We start from the raw sequence: 14119 nt of genomic DNA on the forward strand, positions 1-14119 counted from the left end.
TGGTGATGAACAGAGTGTCTGAATTAAGCAGACCACTCTTACCCAGTCCAAAGATCAGGGCTTGATCCATCACCGTTATTTATCTCACTGCACATTCCCAGCTCAGAACCTGGCTATATGCAAATCAGTCTGTCCCTGGCCCAGTGCATCATGGGAACAGGGCAGACTAAACTACAAAGCCAATTCTTCACCAGAAAGGAGACAAGCTACCGGGGACCGGTTTCTGGCATTTCAGCAGTCTTCGGCCCGGCTTGCTTGAATCCTGATGGTGCAGTGAGAAAGGGACTCATGTCTGAGTATACCCTGCCACACCTATAGTGGCCAAAAACGATTCAGAAAAGGGGGTGGTGATGAACAGAGTGTCTGAATTAAGCAGACCACTCTTACCCATGATGCACTGGGCCAGGGTCAGACTAATTTGCATATAGCCAAGTTCTGAGCTGGGATGGTGCAGTGAGCTAAAAAACGGTGATGGATCAAGCCCTGATCTTTGGACTGGGTAAGAGTGGTCTGCTTAATTCAGACACTCTGTTCATCACCACCCCCTTTTCTGAATCGTTTTTGTCCACCATAAGCGTGGAAGGGTATACTCAGATGTGAGTCCCTTGCTCATTGCACCATCAGGATTCAAGCAAGCCGGGCCGAAGACGGCTGAAATGCCAGAAACTGGTCCCCGGAAGCTTGTTTCCTTCCCAGTATAAGAATTGGCTTGGTAGTTTGGTCTGCCCTGTTCCCATGATGCACTGGGCCAGGGTCAGACTAATTTGCATATAGCCAAGTTCTGAGCTGGGATGGTGCAGTGAGCTAAAAAACGGTGATGGATCAAGCCCTGATCTTTGGACTGGGTAAGAGTGGTCTGCTTAATTCAGACACTCTGTTCATCACCACCCCCTTTTCTGAAATGTCACCTATATAGGCACCAACTTGGCGATTTGACGTCAGTTATTTTTCACAACTGTCCACGTCAGAAGCGCAGAGCCATGAAGTGTAATGACTTTGATGTGTTTGAAAACGAGGGCCCTAAAATGGACCAGCAATGACTTTAAAAAACTTGTAACCAGAGTGGGGAGGATGAATGGGTTGGTAAGGAATCTGTAGCTAGATCATGTCTCTACCAGATAAGGCATTACCAGAGGTAAGTAACTTGTTCATCTGACAGGTGTCTAATCGTAGATTCCTTAACTTTGAATAGATACCCAAGCAATAACGTTCCCGGAGGAGGAACATAGGACAAATTTCAGACTAAGAAGTCCTGCCGGACTGAAAGCGCACAATGGTGTCCCTGCAGACCTGACTATCAAAATGTGCAGGGAAGCCCACATTGCTGCCTGACAGATGTCCAGGACTGGGACTCTGTGACTTCCTCCTGGAGCAATAGTAAATGATACTCTGTCAGCCAGTCATGGGATGGAGGCATTGAGGAAGGGATGGTCTTCATGGGAAGGGATTAGGTCCTCTGGACGATCTGGAGGACCCACTGCCAGATGGTATGTTTTGCCAGTGGTGGAGGTGGTGGCTAATCCTGCCACCAACTGGGCGGGCGTGCTCTGTAAGGGTGAGACTATGAGGGCTTGGAGGCTGAAGCTGCTGTGGGGGTGGTGGTTTGACTGGACCTCTGGCTGCCCAACCCACGTGGTTGGTATACATCCCTCTTCTGCACGGGGGTTGTGGAACCTGCATGGGTCGGAGGTTTGGATAGGGCTGGCTCGGTTGAAAGCCCCTTCCATAGCCACAAAAGGAGCAAAAAGCGGACAGGGAAAAGGGGGCAGGCTGAGAGGCCTTATGACTTAGCCATAGCCTAAGTCCTTAAAGCGCTCCAGTGCCTTGTCTTAGAGGGGTGCCATAAAAGGGCATGTCCATAGCGAAGCCTGGAAATCCCCTGATAAGCACAGGCGTGGTGTCTAACAGCCACGATCGTGGAAATCACTCTGCCAAGCAAGTCAGTCATGTCCAACCCACATCTAATTGAGAACTTTGCTGCATCCATCCTATCTGATACTGCTTAGGAGAGGTTGGCCCGGGCCCCCTTTGGGACCTGTGGCAGCACTAGTGCAACCATTTCCCACAGAGAGTGGGAATAACACCCCAATAAGTATGAAGACTTCATGGACTGCAATGCAAGACTGACAGATGAAAACACTTTCTTGCCCCAACTGTCCAGCCTCTTGGTTTCCTGTCCTGGGGAGCGGCAAGGAACGTGCCATGGGAAGTAGAGGCTTGTACTACCAAGCTCAACGGGTGGGGTGGGTAGTGAGGAAGTCTGGGTCACCTGGGGCAGGGTGGTGGGGGCGGGCGATCGTCCTGGTCATAGAAGCCCCTATGCTGGGTTTGGACCAGGTTCCCAGTAGGGTGTCCGTGAGAGCTTCATTAAATGGGAGCAAGGGTTCTGAGGAGGAAGCGCCCAGCTGTAGGACCTCTGTCAAGATGTTAGTCTTGACCACCACTGAGGGTATCTGAAGGTGAAGAACCTCAGCCGCCCAGTGCCAGGTTCTGGAGAATGAGGCCTTGAACGTCTATGTTCCTTAGTCGTCTCGGCCGTCGGACCGGAAGAAGCTAAGCACGCTTCAACTTCTTGTGCCTCTTACATGAATGTCCCAAAAATCTTGAGTGGGACAAAGAGGACTTGAGGCTCCTGGATCAGTTCCGGGACCTTCCTCCCAAAGAGACCTCAGAGGAAGTGGAGTTGGCATGGCGAAGCCATGACCATGACTTGGAGTCGCAATCCAGACACCACAGGCAAACCATACGTGGGTCCGTCAGCATGATGACAGGTGACGTACGGTTTAATCTCCAAAGTCTTCTCAGATGACATGACTTTCTACACACCGACAAAAAAAAAAAAGGTCAAAGTGTCAAATAATACTGTCAAAAAGTGAAACAGAGTAGCTCTCTTCATGGATCAGAGCTTGACTGATGCGGGAAGAAAAGAACTGATGTTATCGTGTTGAGGTGGTGCCTATATAAGTGATGCGGAAGTCACGTGGTGCGGACAACTACGCCATGCAGAGCCACCAGCGCACAGAGTATTGCTAAAAGAAAATCTTACGGATCCAGTCTGATGCCTGGAAAATTTAAAGGTAAGTAATCTATGGCTAGGTGATTATATATATATCAATTAACAAGATATCCACGTTGTATTTCAAGTATGATAAGGTGCCAGTAACCTTTTTTTCAGCATGCATGAACTTTGCTTTTTTTGAGCGTTCACAACTGAAGAGCAACAGGAGACTTCACGTGTACTAGGGTCAGCTACGTCTCCAAAAATGTTGGTTATTAAAGTTACATAACGTGTTCAAACAATTAAAACTTTGAAAACATCTAAAGACTTTGCCAATCAGTCTAGACTACACCAATATTATGAAAAGAAACAAACTGCAACTATTTGAGAACATGAAACCATACAAAAAGTAGTAAGATGTCTGTTGAAATCTTACTCTAGTATTCGAAAACTGATCAAGATGAGTTTGGGGGCAAATTGTTTTTAAAGATAATTGTCAGTAGGACTTTATGTAAAACAAGTCAAGTCAGTCGTTTTTCAGAGGCTGATATTTTAAAAGCTAACAAAATTTTTACCATATGGTAGGAACAGACATTGGTTATGTTCTTTTTTTCTGGCCTCATCAACGCAGTTGGAATCATTTATCTGAGTTTAAAGATAATACAATGAGAAACAAATGTATGACAGCTAATAAAAGGTGACCGGGTAGAGCATACCTTTCTTACTTCTTTTAAGAAACAACTAGATTATGAGTTATGAGACAATTCATGCTTTCACCAATTAGGTCGAAGTACCTCAACCAGTATCCACCGAATTTTTAAAATGAATGCTCAATGCTTACTTTCATCTTCATCTGTTTTCACAACCTGAATTAAATCTCGTTTCATGAAATACTCGAAAGCTGGAGCTCGTTTTTCGCGGTTTTCATCAAAGATCCACAGATTCACTCTGGCCCTAGTGATAGCTGTATACAATTGCTTCAGTTCTCCATTTAGCATCTAAGTGAAAATAAAATTAGGGCCAATCATCAGAACAAAACCAGCTATAATAGAGACATACATTGTTCACACTTAAAACGAACTCCTGTCACAGTAAACACACATTTTAAGAGAAAAGATTACCTTGTGCATATCTGGGTTTAAGACCAGTGGCCTGCACTGTGGCACTCCAAATTTCTCTATGGGCACTTCAATTAAGGGCTTGCTATCATCACTTGACTGAGATGTTGTAACAAAGGATGCAATTATTCTCCATTCCTTGGATGCCTGAAATATAAATACTTAATGAAAGATCTGAGTTTCAGCAGCAAAGGTGACAGCACCAAACATAAGAACTACAAACAAAAAAACTTGCTTGCATTTACCCGATGCCATAAACCATGCAAACAGCCATATTTTAAACACTTTACTGTAATTTAGTACAAATAATGCCATGCATTTCTCTTTCACGTTCTAGATTACATATAATTTGTTGTTTAACAAATTGGACATGCATGAAGGGTCTGGTACATGGACAGCTGCCAACCACTCATTTAAAGTCCACGAATGCTCTATTTGTAAGATAGATTACTTTTTTGTTATTTATTGCCCCGCTATCGCAACAACACTCTCTTCCCTCTTTTCCAGTACTTGTATTGTGTATACACACTTTCCGTGGGAATGGTCTGCCTACCGCCTGAACCTGAGGTTTCAGGTGTCGCTTGCCCTTCCTATTGCACCTTCTCTTGGTGCAGCAGGGGCCCATGAGGTTGTAATGCTTTCCTTTCATGTCCTCGAACCTCACATTTTTTGGGAAATATTTGAGAAGATCATATAGTTCATTTTTAACTGTGTGCGACTGGACTAAGGCTTCCCATTGTCCAGGTATTGTTTGCTTTCTGAGCTTCGCTTTTCTACTCTGGGCAGTGACGCAGCCTCTGCTGTTGCCCACCACGTCAATTCCTCTCCCAGGCAATCAGATGGTGGGGGTGAACTATTTCCAGCCAATCTTTATTGCTCTTATGGCTATCAAGAGAGCGAGGTCAACCTTGTTCTTCCTTGATCTTGAAACAGTCCCAACAAACATAGGCTATGGCCCCCAAAACTTCAGACAAAAACTGTTTCACTATTAACAATCCTAGGCCACATATGAATCCTGCTTGTGGGATGTGACTTCTGTCGGTCAGTGGCTACTCCTGGGTATATTCTGCATAATTTCCAATGTGTGACGTACGCCTTATGCAATATATTGAACTGCATATATTTGAAGCACGTGCCACAAGATATTTTGCGGGGTTATTCCAGCACATTTTCCCACTCTTTATCGTGTAGACCCAGCCCTATCTCCATCTCCCATTTAACTCACAATGGCTGAAGGGCTATCCCTGTGTAGCTTTGTATAGCCGCGTAATACATTACAGCATATCTCTCTGTATATAAGCATTTATTTGTACTATAGATATGTGCCGATATATGTGCATTTCTTTGTGTAAACGTGTAGAATATTTATGTTTTAAAACAAAATTAAGTAAATGATTTTTAAGTACAACACTTGAAAGCCGTAATTTATTTAATGCATATTTAATCTACATATACTTACTTATTTTATGCATCTAAATAGTTTCCATGTACTTATGGATCTATATATTTATTGCTTTTCTGCTAATTCAGCATATCCAATGCAATACCCTATTTCTCACCCTATACCTCTATCAATATATCCCAACCCCCATACCACTACTATGACCCCCAAAATAACCCTTTCTAGACTATTGCCTACTCTACCCCTCCTTGCATCATCTCATACCTCTTTTACTATACCGATCCCCCAAAACAAGCCTCTCTAAACCCTTCCCTCTGACTCTTTCCCTTCACATCCCTTTTACTCATCCCAAGCCTCCTACTAATGCTATGACAGCCACAACAATCAAGCAAAAAAGTCTAAATCCTTCCCTCTATCCCTTCACTATCCTTTTCAATCCAAATAACAGACTAACATGTCCACTCATATTTCACTATACTAATAAGTAGATTGCTACTCACCGAAAAAGCGCTTCAACAACTCATCAGGGGTAGCAAGCACTATATAAATGCAAACCTTTGACCTCTCCTATACCTACGCTACCCTTCTCAATCTGAATAACTAACATATCCACCACTCAAATTACTTTCTTATTTCCCTATACTACCTAACCACTAATCCTTTATGAGTTCCAGAGTTGTGTGCCACTTGCCAAAAAACGCTTCAACACCCCATCAAGGGTAACAAGCGATATATAAATGCAAACCTTTTTCCCTCTTCTATCCCTCCAGTATTCTTCTGAAACCAAATAAATGACTAACATATCCACCACTGAAATTACTTTCATATTTCAATAAACTAATTCAACACCCATCCTTTATGGGTTCCGAAGCAGCATGCTACGCACCGAAAAAAACGCAGCAACGCCTCATCAGGGTTAGTAAGTGCTATATGAATGCAATTACAATACATTATATTTCCGGATGTTCCCCTTTATGTATTTTGCCTATATCGCTGCATGTGTCTGAAGCTCTGTTTTGTATGCCATCCCACTGTGTCTGCAAAGCTTGTACAATTCTAGCATATAATAGGAACTGACCAGTGTGCAACCCATAATTGTCTACCAACATCTGGATGCTGTGTAACGTTTTCTCCTGATACAGATCCTCCAGTGTACTTCTGCCTACGTCTTCCAGGGTTGTGAGATTTTATAAAATATCTACCCGTCTATGGGGCAAGTTGCTTCATAAATCTACTTGTCCGGTAACAAAATCCACTTGCCCCTTTAGTGCAATGTAGTGCAGAGACAAATTAAGGCAGCAATCTTATTATAGGAGCTCTGATATAGCTTCTCTGATTAAGCTAGGGCTCATACCATAGTAGTGTGTGAATACTCTTATGTTGCCACAATTCCACAGATCTACATACTGGGGCTGAAGGTAGTGGTAAGCAATAGTTCCACGGTTAGAATGCACTTTTGAGTCTGTGCAAACCTTTAATAACTTTTCGCTAATCTTTTCCCATACTGAGTAATGTTGGGAATTTACTCCTGACAATGGCAGACGTAAACCTTCTTCCAGGGTTGGGAAAAAAAGTGGTTGAAGGGAAAGTGAACTTGCAAACATTCAGATTTTCGCATGAGCAAATCTACACATGCATATTTGCTCCTGCTAAACTGCTGTTCACAAATATTTTCTAGGAGTACTATTTCTTCTCCTACTTCTGTAAATTCTTGGGAACTCAAGAAAGTCATATAGCTGCATTTAATGCAAGGACATACCATGGGTGCACTTTTGAGCTTTCTTTAATAATTTGGGCCCCTAATTTGGTCTGGCGTTGACCGTAACAATGTGTTGATTTAAATTCTCTCTCTCTCTGTGTATCGGCAGGCTTCACTGTAACTGACAACATTCTGCTCTTTCACAAGGAGCATATCGGCACACAAAGTAGTTTTGTTCAGTGCCAGTAACTACTGTGGCAGTGTGTGCCTTTTGAGACCCAAAAAATGTTGTTGTTTTTTGCTTTTGCCAATGTTTGTTATCATGATGAGGGCCCGGCAGCTCCTACACCAATAAGGGTTTACATAAACCATGCAAAAGAAGTCCCACATTGACAAAACTAAAAAGCTGACCACCAATTTCAGATCTACTGCTTTGCCAATATTTGTTTATTTTTGTTTCCCATAATCTTAATGAAACTTGATTTTCCATTTTGAATATTTTGCATGCATCAAAACATGTTACTAAATGATGCTACATAGAAATGGTACCTGAAACTTTACAGTACTTTAGAAAAAGTTTTTTTTCTTCCGGTTTTCATTTTTTAATGAACATTTTATTTTGAAAGCAAAGAATCAACCTTGCTTTCCAGCTTCCACAATTATTTGCATCAAATCGGAGAGCATTCTGGGAGCATTATACATAACCTCGTATTGCTAAACTTTGAAAACGTGTGTATACATTTTTATACTGGACCCACTATCAGTAGTGCAGTCTGAGCTTACATTTACATACAGCTCTCACTCTAATAATAAATGCTTTCAATTAATGAACCATAAATACAAGTTTGAAAAGAATTAACAAATGTGCAAAAATATTACTTAACTGCAGACAGTGCCCTTCCCTGATCCATAAAGTGGTACTGCAAACTGGCAGCCAAAGGGTTTGTGCTGCAGGGGGTTGGGCCTACTTGTCCCAAGGACAGACAAAATACACATGAAAACTTGTTGCCCTTGACCCCAAACTATATAGGAATTCCACATCCCTGCCTTCCTAATTTGTTAGGTTTCTGGAGGTGAGTATTCTGGCTTTGGTGGGGAGACCCTTAACCCCTTCTGTGCCCCCTTCTGGAGCCGTCATGATGCACAGTGGGCGTGTGCTCATGACGGCTCCAGGCCGTCATGGCACCCACCCATCGGGGAAGTGCTGGTGCTCCCCCGATCGTCAGGTTTGTACAGGGGAACCCCTTCCCCTGCCTAAACCTGCCCCCCCTCCCCCCCCCCCCCCGGTGTCATCAAAGGAGGTTTTCCCTTTGTTCCTCGACGCGCAGGAAGCCATTTGCTTCCAGTGCGTCGGGGGAACAAACAGATACGTTTTGTTGCTGGGGAGGGGGGGATTTCTCCAAAAGAGGCATCATGGGAAAGGAAAGGGTTTTCCTTTCCCCGATGCCTCTTTTGTGCATTCCTGCTGCACGATCGTGCAGCAGGAATACGCACTAGCGCCAGGGATTTTTTTCATTTATTTAAAGGGCAATCTTGCGTGCGGGGAGCGGCCCCTTAGGCAAGGGTCCCTCCTCTTTATTAGGGGCATATTTAAATAACTTTGTCTGCCCCCCTGGGGGGTGGCAGATTTTTTGCATAATTTGTTTTTAAAATGGCCCATTGGACCAAGAGTCCGTTTTGTGTGGGGGATTTTGGCAGTGGTTGTTCTGCAGTTTTGCGTAAGTGCATTTATTTGGTAAGAAGAGCATTTTTGTTGTGTTTACTACAAATGAGTATTATTGTCATGCATGAATGAATTTTTTTGTAATTGGTGTCATAATGGCGACAGATTTGTTAGTGTTCAGAGCATGAAATTATTTGGGTTGTGTTTTGCATTGTCTTGTGTCATTTTTTTTTCTTTTTCTTTTTTAGTGGGATATTGTTGATCCTTACTGTGTCTGTGCAGAGTAGGCGGTTGTGAGTCTGGCCGCTTCTGTCAAGTGAGTGGTATAGTGTTGGTGAATATAGGTCTTTGTGATAAAGCTACATTTTGTTTATTTCTTTTTTTTTACAAAGGGTTTGTTGTTGTTGTTGACTTGTTTGACAAGTTACCTTTATTAGTAAGCATTATGGCTATCCGTAGAATGACTGCTCAGCAGGTGGTTTGGTATGCTTTTTGAATCTTCCTCTGACCATGATTATGAGACTGACAGTGCATCTGAGGGAGAGGAAGATTCAGGCAGTGAGTTTTCTCTCAACATGGAATCATCGGATAATGAAGGTACTCTCGGTGTGGATGAAGCTACTCTCAGTGCGGATGAAGTTCCTGTTTTAGAGGAGGATACTGCTGTGCCGATGGTGCAAGAGGCATCTAGATTGCAGCCTGAGGCTGCTAGGCTTCCTACTGGAAGTGCAGGACTCTGGGTTGATCCAAACATGGTGCAACTGGTGTTGCCTGCCTTTAGTGGTGATGTAGGGTGTAGAGTGGATTATGAACATTTTTTGCCTATACAGTTTTTTCAGTTGTTTATGGATGATGTATTTTTGGGTGAGATTGTTGAGCGGATTAATTTCTATGCGGAACAATTTTTGAGGGACAACAGTGCCAGACTTAGGCCCCACTCTAGAGCTACCGGGTGGACTCCCACAAATCTGGAAGAGATGAAGAAGTTTTTGGGTTTGACTTTATTGATGGGTTTGATAAGGAAGCCGTCCATGGCTTCATATTGGTCTACCAGTCCCTTTATGGCAACGGCCATATTTCCTGCAGTTATGACTCGTGATCGGTATTAACTTTTGCTTTGGATGCTGCATTTTGTTGATAATGCTTTGGTGTTGACACGAGATCACCCTGACTGTGACCATCTTTTTAAGATTCGGCGTGTTCTTGATCACTTTGTAGATCGATTTTCAGAATCTATACTCAAGGGAAAGAAATATCTATTGATGAGTCTTTGGTCCTGTTCAAGGGCCGTTTAGTTTTTAGGCACTACATTCCTAGCAAGAGCGCACGGTATGGAATTAAACTGTATGTTGTCTGAGAGTAGGACAGGATATGTTTTTAAGTTCCGTGTGTAAACTGGGAGGGATTCCACTATTGACCCTCCTGGTTGTCCGTCCACTTTTGGAATTTCAGAGAAAATTGTGTGGGATCTTGCTAGAGGACTGTTTAACAGAGGCCACTATTTGTACCTTGATAACTTCCATACTGGTGTGCAATGGTTTATGGAATTGTTCAAAGTGAACACTTTTGCTTGTGGCACAATCCGCTCTAACCGTAAAGGTTATCCGAAAGAGCTTGTTTGCAAAAAACTTCAGAGGGGACAGTGCAGTTCCTTGCGTAGTGATGAACTACTAGCTGTGAAATTTGTGGACAGGAGGGATGTGTACATGCTGACTACCATTCATGATGAGAGTACTTCACCTGTGGCTGTTTGGGGTCAGATTGCTGAAGTGCACAAACCTGTGTGCATTTTACACTACAATAAGCACATGGGTGGTTTTGATAGAGTAGATCAGAGGTTGGAAACTTACACTGCTATTCTTAAGGCTTAATAAGAAGTTGACCATCCATCTCTTTAATTTAGCAACTTTCAATGCTTTTGTTGTGTTCAAGGAGTGTTCTCCTGTGTCAAAGTTGACTTTCGTTCAGTTTCAGCAGTCTAAATGGGCAGCCTTGTTGTCGTGGAACAGGCAAGTGTTCCTTGAGTTGGAGTGGTGGAGGATGTGGCTCGATTGAAAGATCGCCACTTTCCTGATCACATTCCTCCCACACCCTCAACAGACTTTCCCACTAGGAGTGTAGAGTCTGTTGGCGAAGAGGTACGCGTAAGGAGACTCGTATGTACTGCCCCGAGTGTCCTTCTAACACTTGGCTGTGTGTGCCTGCTTGTTTTAGATTGTACCAAACACAAAAGTATTATTGGGAGCATCCATGAGTGGTAAAGTGAACTGCCTGGTCTGTATTGTTTAAACATTTTTGTTCAGCTTCAAGGTTGGCATTAGTGCAATGTATTTAGTTTCAGATTTTGTGTTAGTAGATTTGTATCTATTAGCAATTTGTTTGTGTTTTCTTTTTTGTATAAAAATTCCTAAATGTGATGGCGGTGTAGGTAGGCTGGCGCTTGGCTGGTGGTGTGCGAGGACTGGAGCTTGGCTGGTGATGTGCGTGGACTGGAAATTGGCTGGCGGTGTGCGTGGTCTGGAAATTGGCTGGCGGTGTGCGTGGACTGGCGCTTGGCTGGCGGTGTGCGTGGACTGGCGCTTGGCTGGCAGTGTGCGTTGACTGGCGCTTGGCTGGCTGTGTGCGTGGATTGGCGCTTGGCTGGCTGTGTGTGTGGATTGGCGCTTGGCTGGCTGTGTGCGTGGATTGGCGCTTGGCTGGCGGTGTGCGTTGATTGGCGCTTGGCAGGCGGTGTGCGTGGATTAGCGCTTGGCTGGCGGTGTGCGTTGATTGGCGCTTGGCTGGCGGTGTGCGTGGATTGGCGCTTGGCTGGCGGTGTGCGTGGACTGGCGCTTGGCTGGCGGTATGCGTGGACTGGCGCTTGGCTGGCAGTGTGCGTGGACTGGCGCTTGGCTGGCAGGGTGCGTGGACTGGCGCTTGGCTGGCAGGGTGCGTGGACTGGCGCTTGGCTGGCAGGGTGCGTGGACTGGCGCTTGGCTGGCAGGGTGCGTGGACTGGCGCTTGGCTGGCAGGGTGCGTGGACTGGCGCTTGGCTGGCAGGGTGTGTGGACTGGCGCTTGACCGGCAGGGTGCGTGGACTGGCGCTTGGCTGGCAGGGTGCGTGGACTGGCGCTTGGCTGGCAGGGTGCGTGGACAGGCACTTGACTGGCAGTGTGCATGGACAGGCGCTTGGCTGGCGGTGTGTGTGGACTGGTGCTTGGCTGGCGGTGTGTGGACTGACGCTCGGTTGGCGGTGTGCGAGTAGTAACTTGCTCCTGGTCACTACACACACTGCTAGCTAAACGCCACTCCACGCAATCCATGAGCTGGTGTGGTTGCTCTGTCAGGAATGTGGGTGTGTGAAAGTGATGGGCCCTTGAATGGTGCTGTCTGCTGGTGTGAGTGTTGTAATGTGCTGGGCGTGCGGCTGGCGTTGTGAATGGTTTTGTCACACGTATGAAAGGTGTATGAATGGCCTGTAAAGCGGTTGGTGCCTTGTTCACCATAAGTTGGCAGGGTATGCTCAGACCTGAGTCCCTTGCTCACTTTGCCACTGGATTCAAGCAAGCCTGGTTGAAGACGGCTGAAATGCCAGAAACCAGTCCTAGGAAGCTTGTTTCCGGTCCAGGGATGGCATGGCTTGGCAGTTCGGCCTGGACTGTTCCCATGAGGCACAGGGTCAGACTGATTTGCATATGGCCATGTCTGAACTGGGGTGGCAGAGTGGGCTAAAGATCGGTGATGGATTAAACCCAGATCTTTTGACTGGGTGTGAGTGTTTGATTGATTCAGATGCTCCGTCCTTCACCACCCCCTTTTATACCGCTTTGTTGTGGCTTTACAGCTCACGAGCTGTGAGTCAATGGTTCAGTTTCTCGTCCTTTCAATTATTAATAGTGCATTTCATTTTTGTGAAATCTCTGGTTAATACAACTGTATATACTGAACCATCACTCACCCTCGTGCCAAATCCAATCAGTACGTCTGTGTGCTTGAAGGAGGTGGTTGTGCAGAAATATTTGTCTTTTCTGTCTTTCTCAAGCAGGGTGTATCTTGTCCCTTTTTTGGCCTGGGGGAACGCTGGGTTGGAGGAAATGTGTGAATCCACGCAGATTTCAGAACTTTCCCACACAGAAATTTGAGAAAAAAGAGAATTTTTCAGCTACATTTGAGGTTTGCAGGCGATTCTGGGTAAGAGAATGATGGGGGACCCACATAAGCCATACCAGGCTGGACTTCCCCGGGTGTCTAGTTTCCAGAATTGTGTGGGTTAGGTAGGTTTCCCTCAATGGCTGCCGAGCCCCGGGCCAAAAACTCATGGGAACCTCCATGCAAAAGCAGGTTTTTTTGCGATAGGTAATTTTGTTGTCGCCTCAATAAGTTTTGGGCTTTGGGTTTTGGATCCGTGACAGGCAAGGGCCCAAAACCTATTGAGGCGACATCAAAATTACCTTTCTGTAGTAGGGGTATCTCTGTTATAGTCATAATCTAGTGAATAGTCCCGCCCATGTGCGTGGACCCCGGAGCAATAAAAAATAATCTCTTAAGCTGTCTTCATTGCAGTCCTGCATAGACACTGAAGAGAAAATTAAAGATAATAGTGCAGCCTGTACCTACAAGGCCACACTGTCCAGTACTTCAGCTAGAAATGCCAAGGATATAACACCAACAACACATTTAATACAATTTGTCAAGTTTCACTCAGAGAAACTTTCCTCCCCTCACCAAATCCTTGGAATGAAAGAGAGGAAGGGATAAACAGACAAGCCTCCATAGGCTGCCATTATGTGTCTGGAAAAGGGATACCGTGCCTTTAAGGAACTCTCTAGAGACCCTCGGTATCCCAGCATGCACAGCCCCTTCCTTTTACTTTCAGTTCTTTTTCAAGGTAATGTAAATTGATACTTGTATAGCGCACTACTCACCCGCAAGGGTCTCAAGGTGCTTGTACGAATACCACTGTGAAACCCATCCTAGCTTTCCCTGTGAGGCGTCCACTCCTGTGCACCCCCAAGGTGGAGGCCAGGCATCCATAGCGTTGTGGGGGCCGTTGTGGAGATTAAGCAAGCTATTGCCCAGAGTTGCAGAGTGGGACTCCATGATTGGAATAGGCACGAGGCGAGAATTATCAGGTCCGTGGAATTTTGAGCCCAAGACCCGCCGAGGCGGGGAATTGAACCCTGGTCCCGGGCTAGACTTCTGCATCAGGGTTTGCCGCTCTAACCATTAAGCCACACTTCTCCACATAAAGCAAGGCCTG

General features: G+C 45.1%; 1 protein-coding gene across 3 annotated transcripts in view; it reads right to left on the reverse strand.

Moving 5' to 3' along the window:
• TRANK1 (tetratricopeptide repeat and ankyrin repeat containing 1) overlaps positions 1-14119 on the reverse strand; it is a 1005982-nt gene that overhangs the window by 314081 nt on the left and 677782 nt on the right. For all 3 annotated transcript variants that reach the window (XM_086964756.1, XM_086964757.1, XM_086964755.1), the window contains 2 exons: positions 4120-4263; positions 3840-3996 (listed from right to left, as the gene is read on the reverse strand). In XM_086964756.1, the coding sequence (XP_086820882.1) occupies positions 3840-3996; positions 4120-4263 (301 nt within the window). The remainder of the gene's footprint in view (positions 1-3839; positions 3997-4119; positions 4264-14119) is intronic.

This window comes from Lissotriton vulgaris, chromosome 4_1 (assembly GCF_964263255.1).
Source record: "Lissotriton vulgaris chromosome 4_1, aLisVul1.2, whole genome shotgun sequence".
Taxonomy (NCBI): domain Eukaryota; kingdom Metazoa; phylum Chordata; class Amphibia; order Caudata; family Salamandridae; genus Lissotriton; species Lissotriton vulgaris.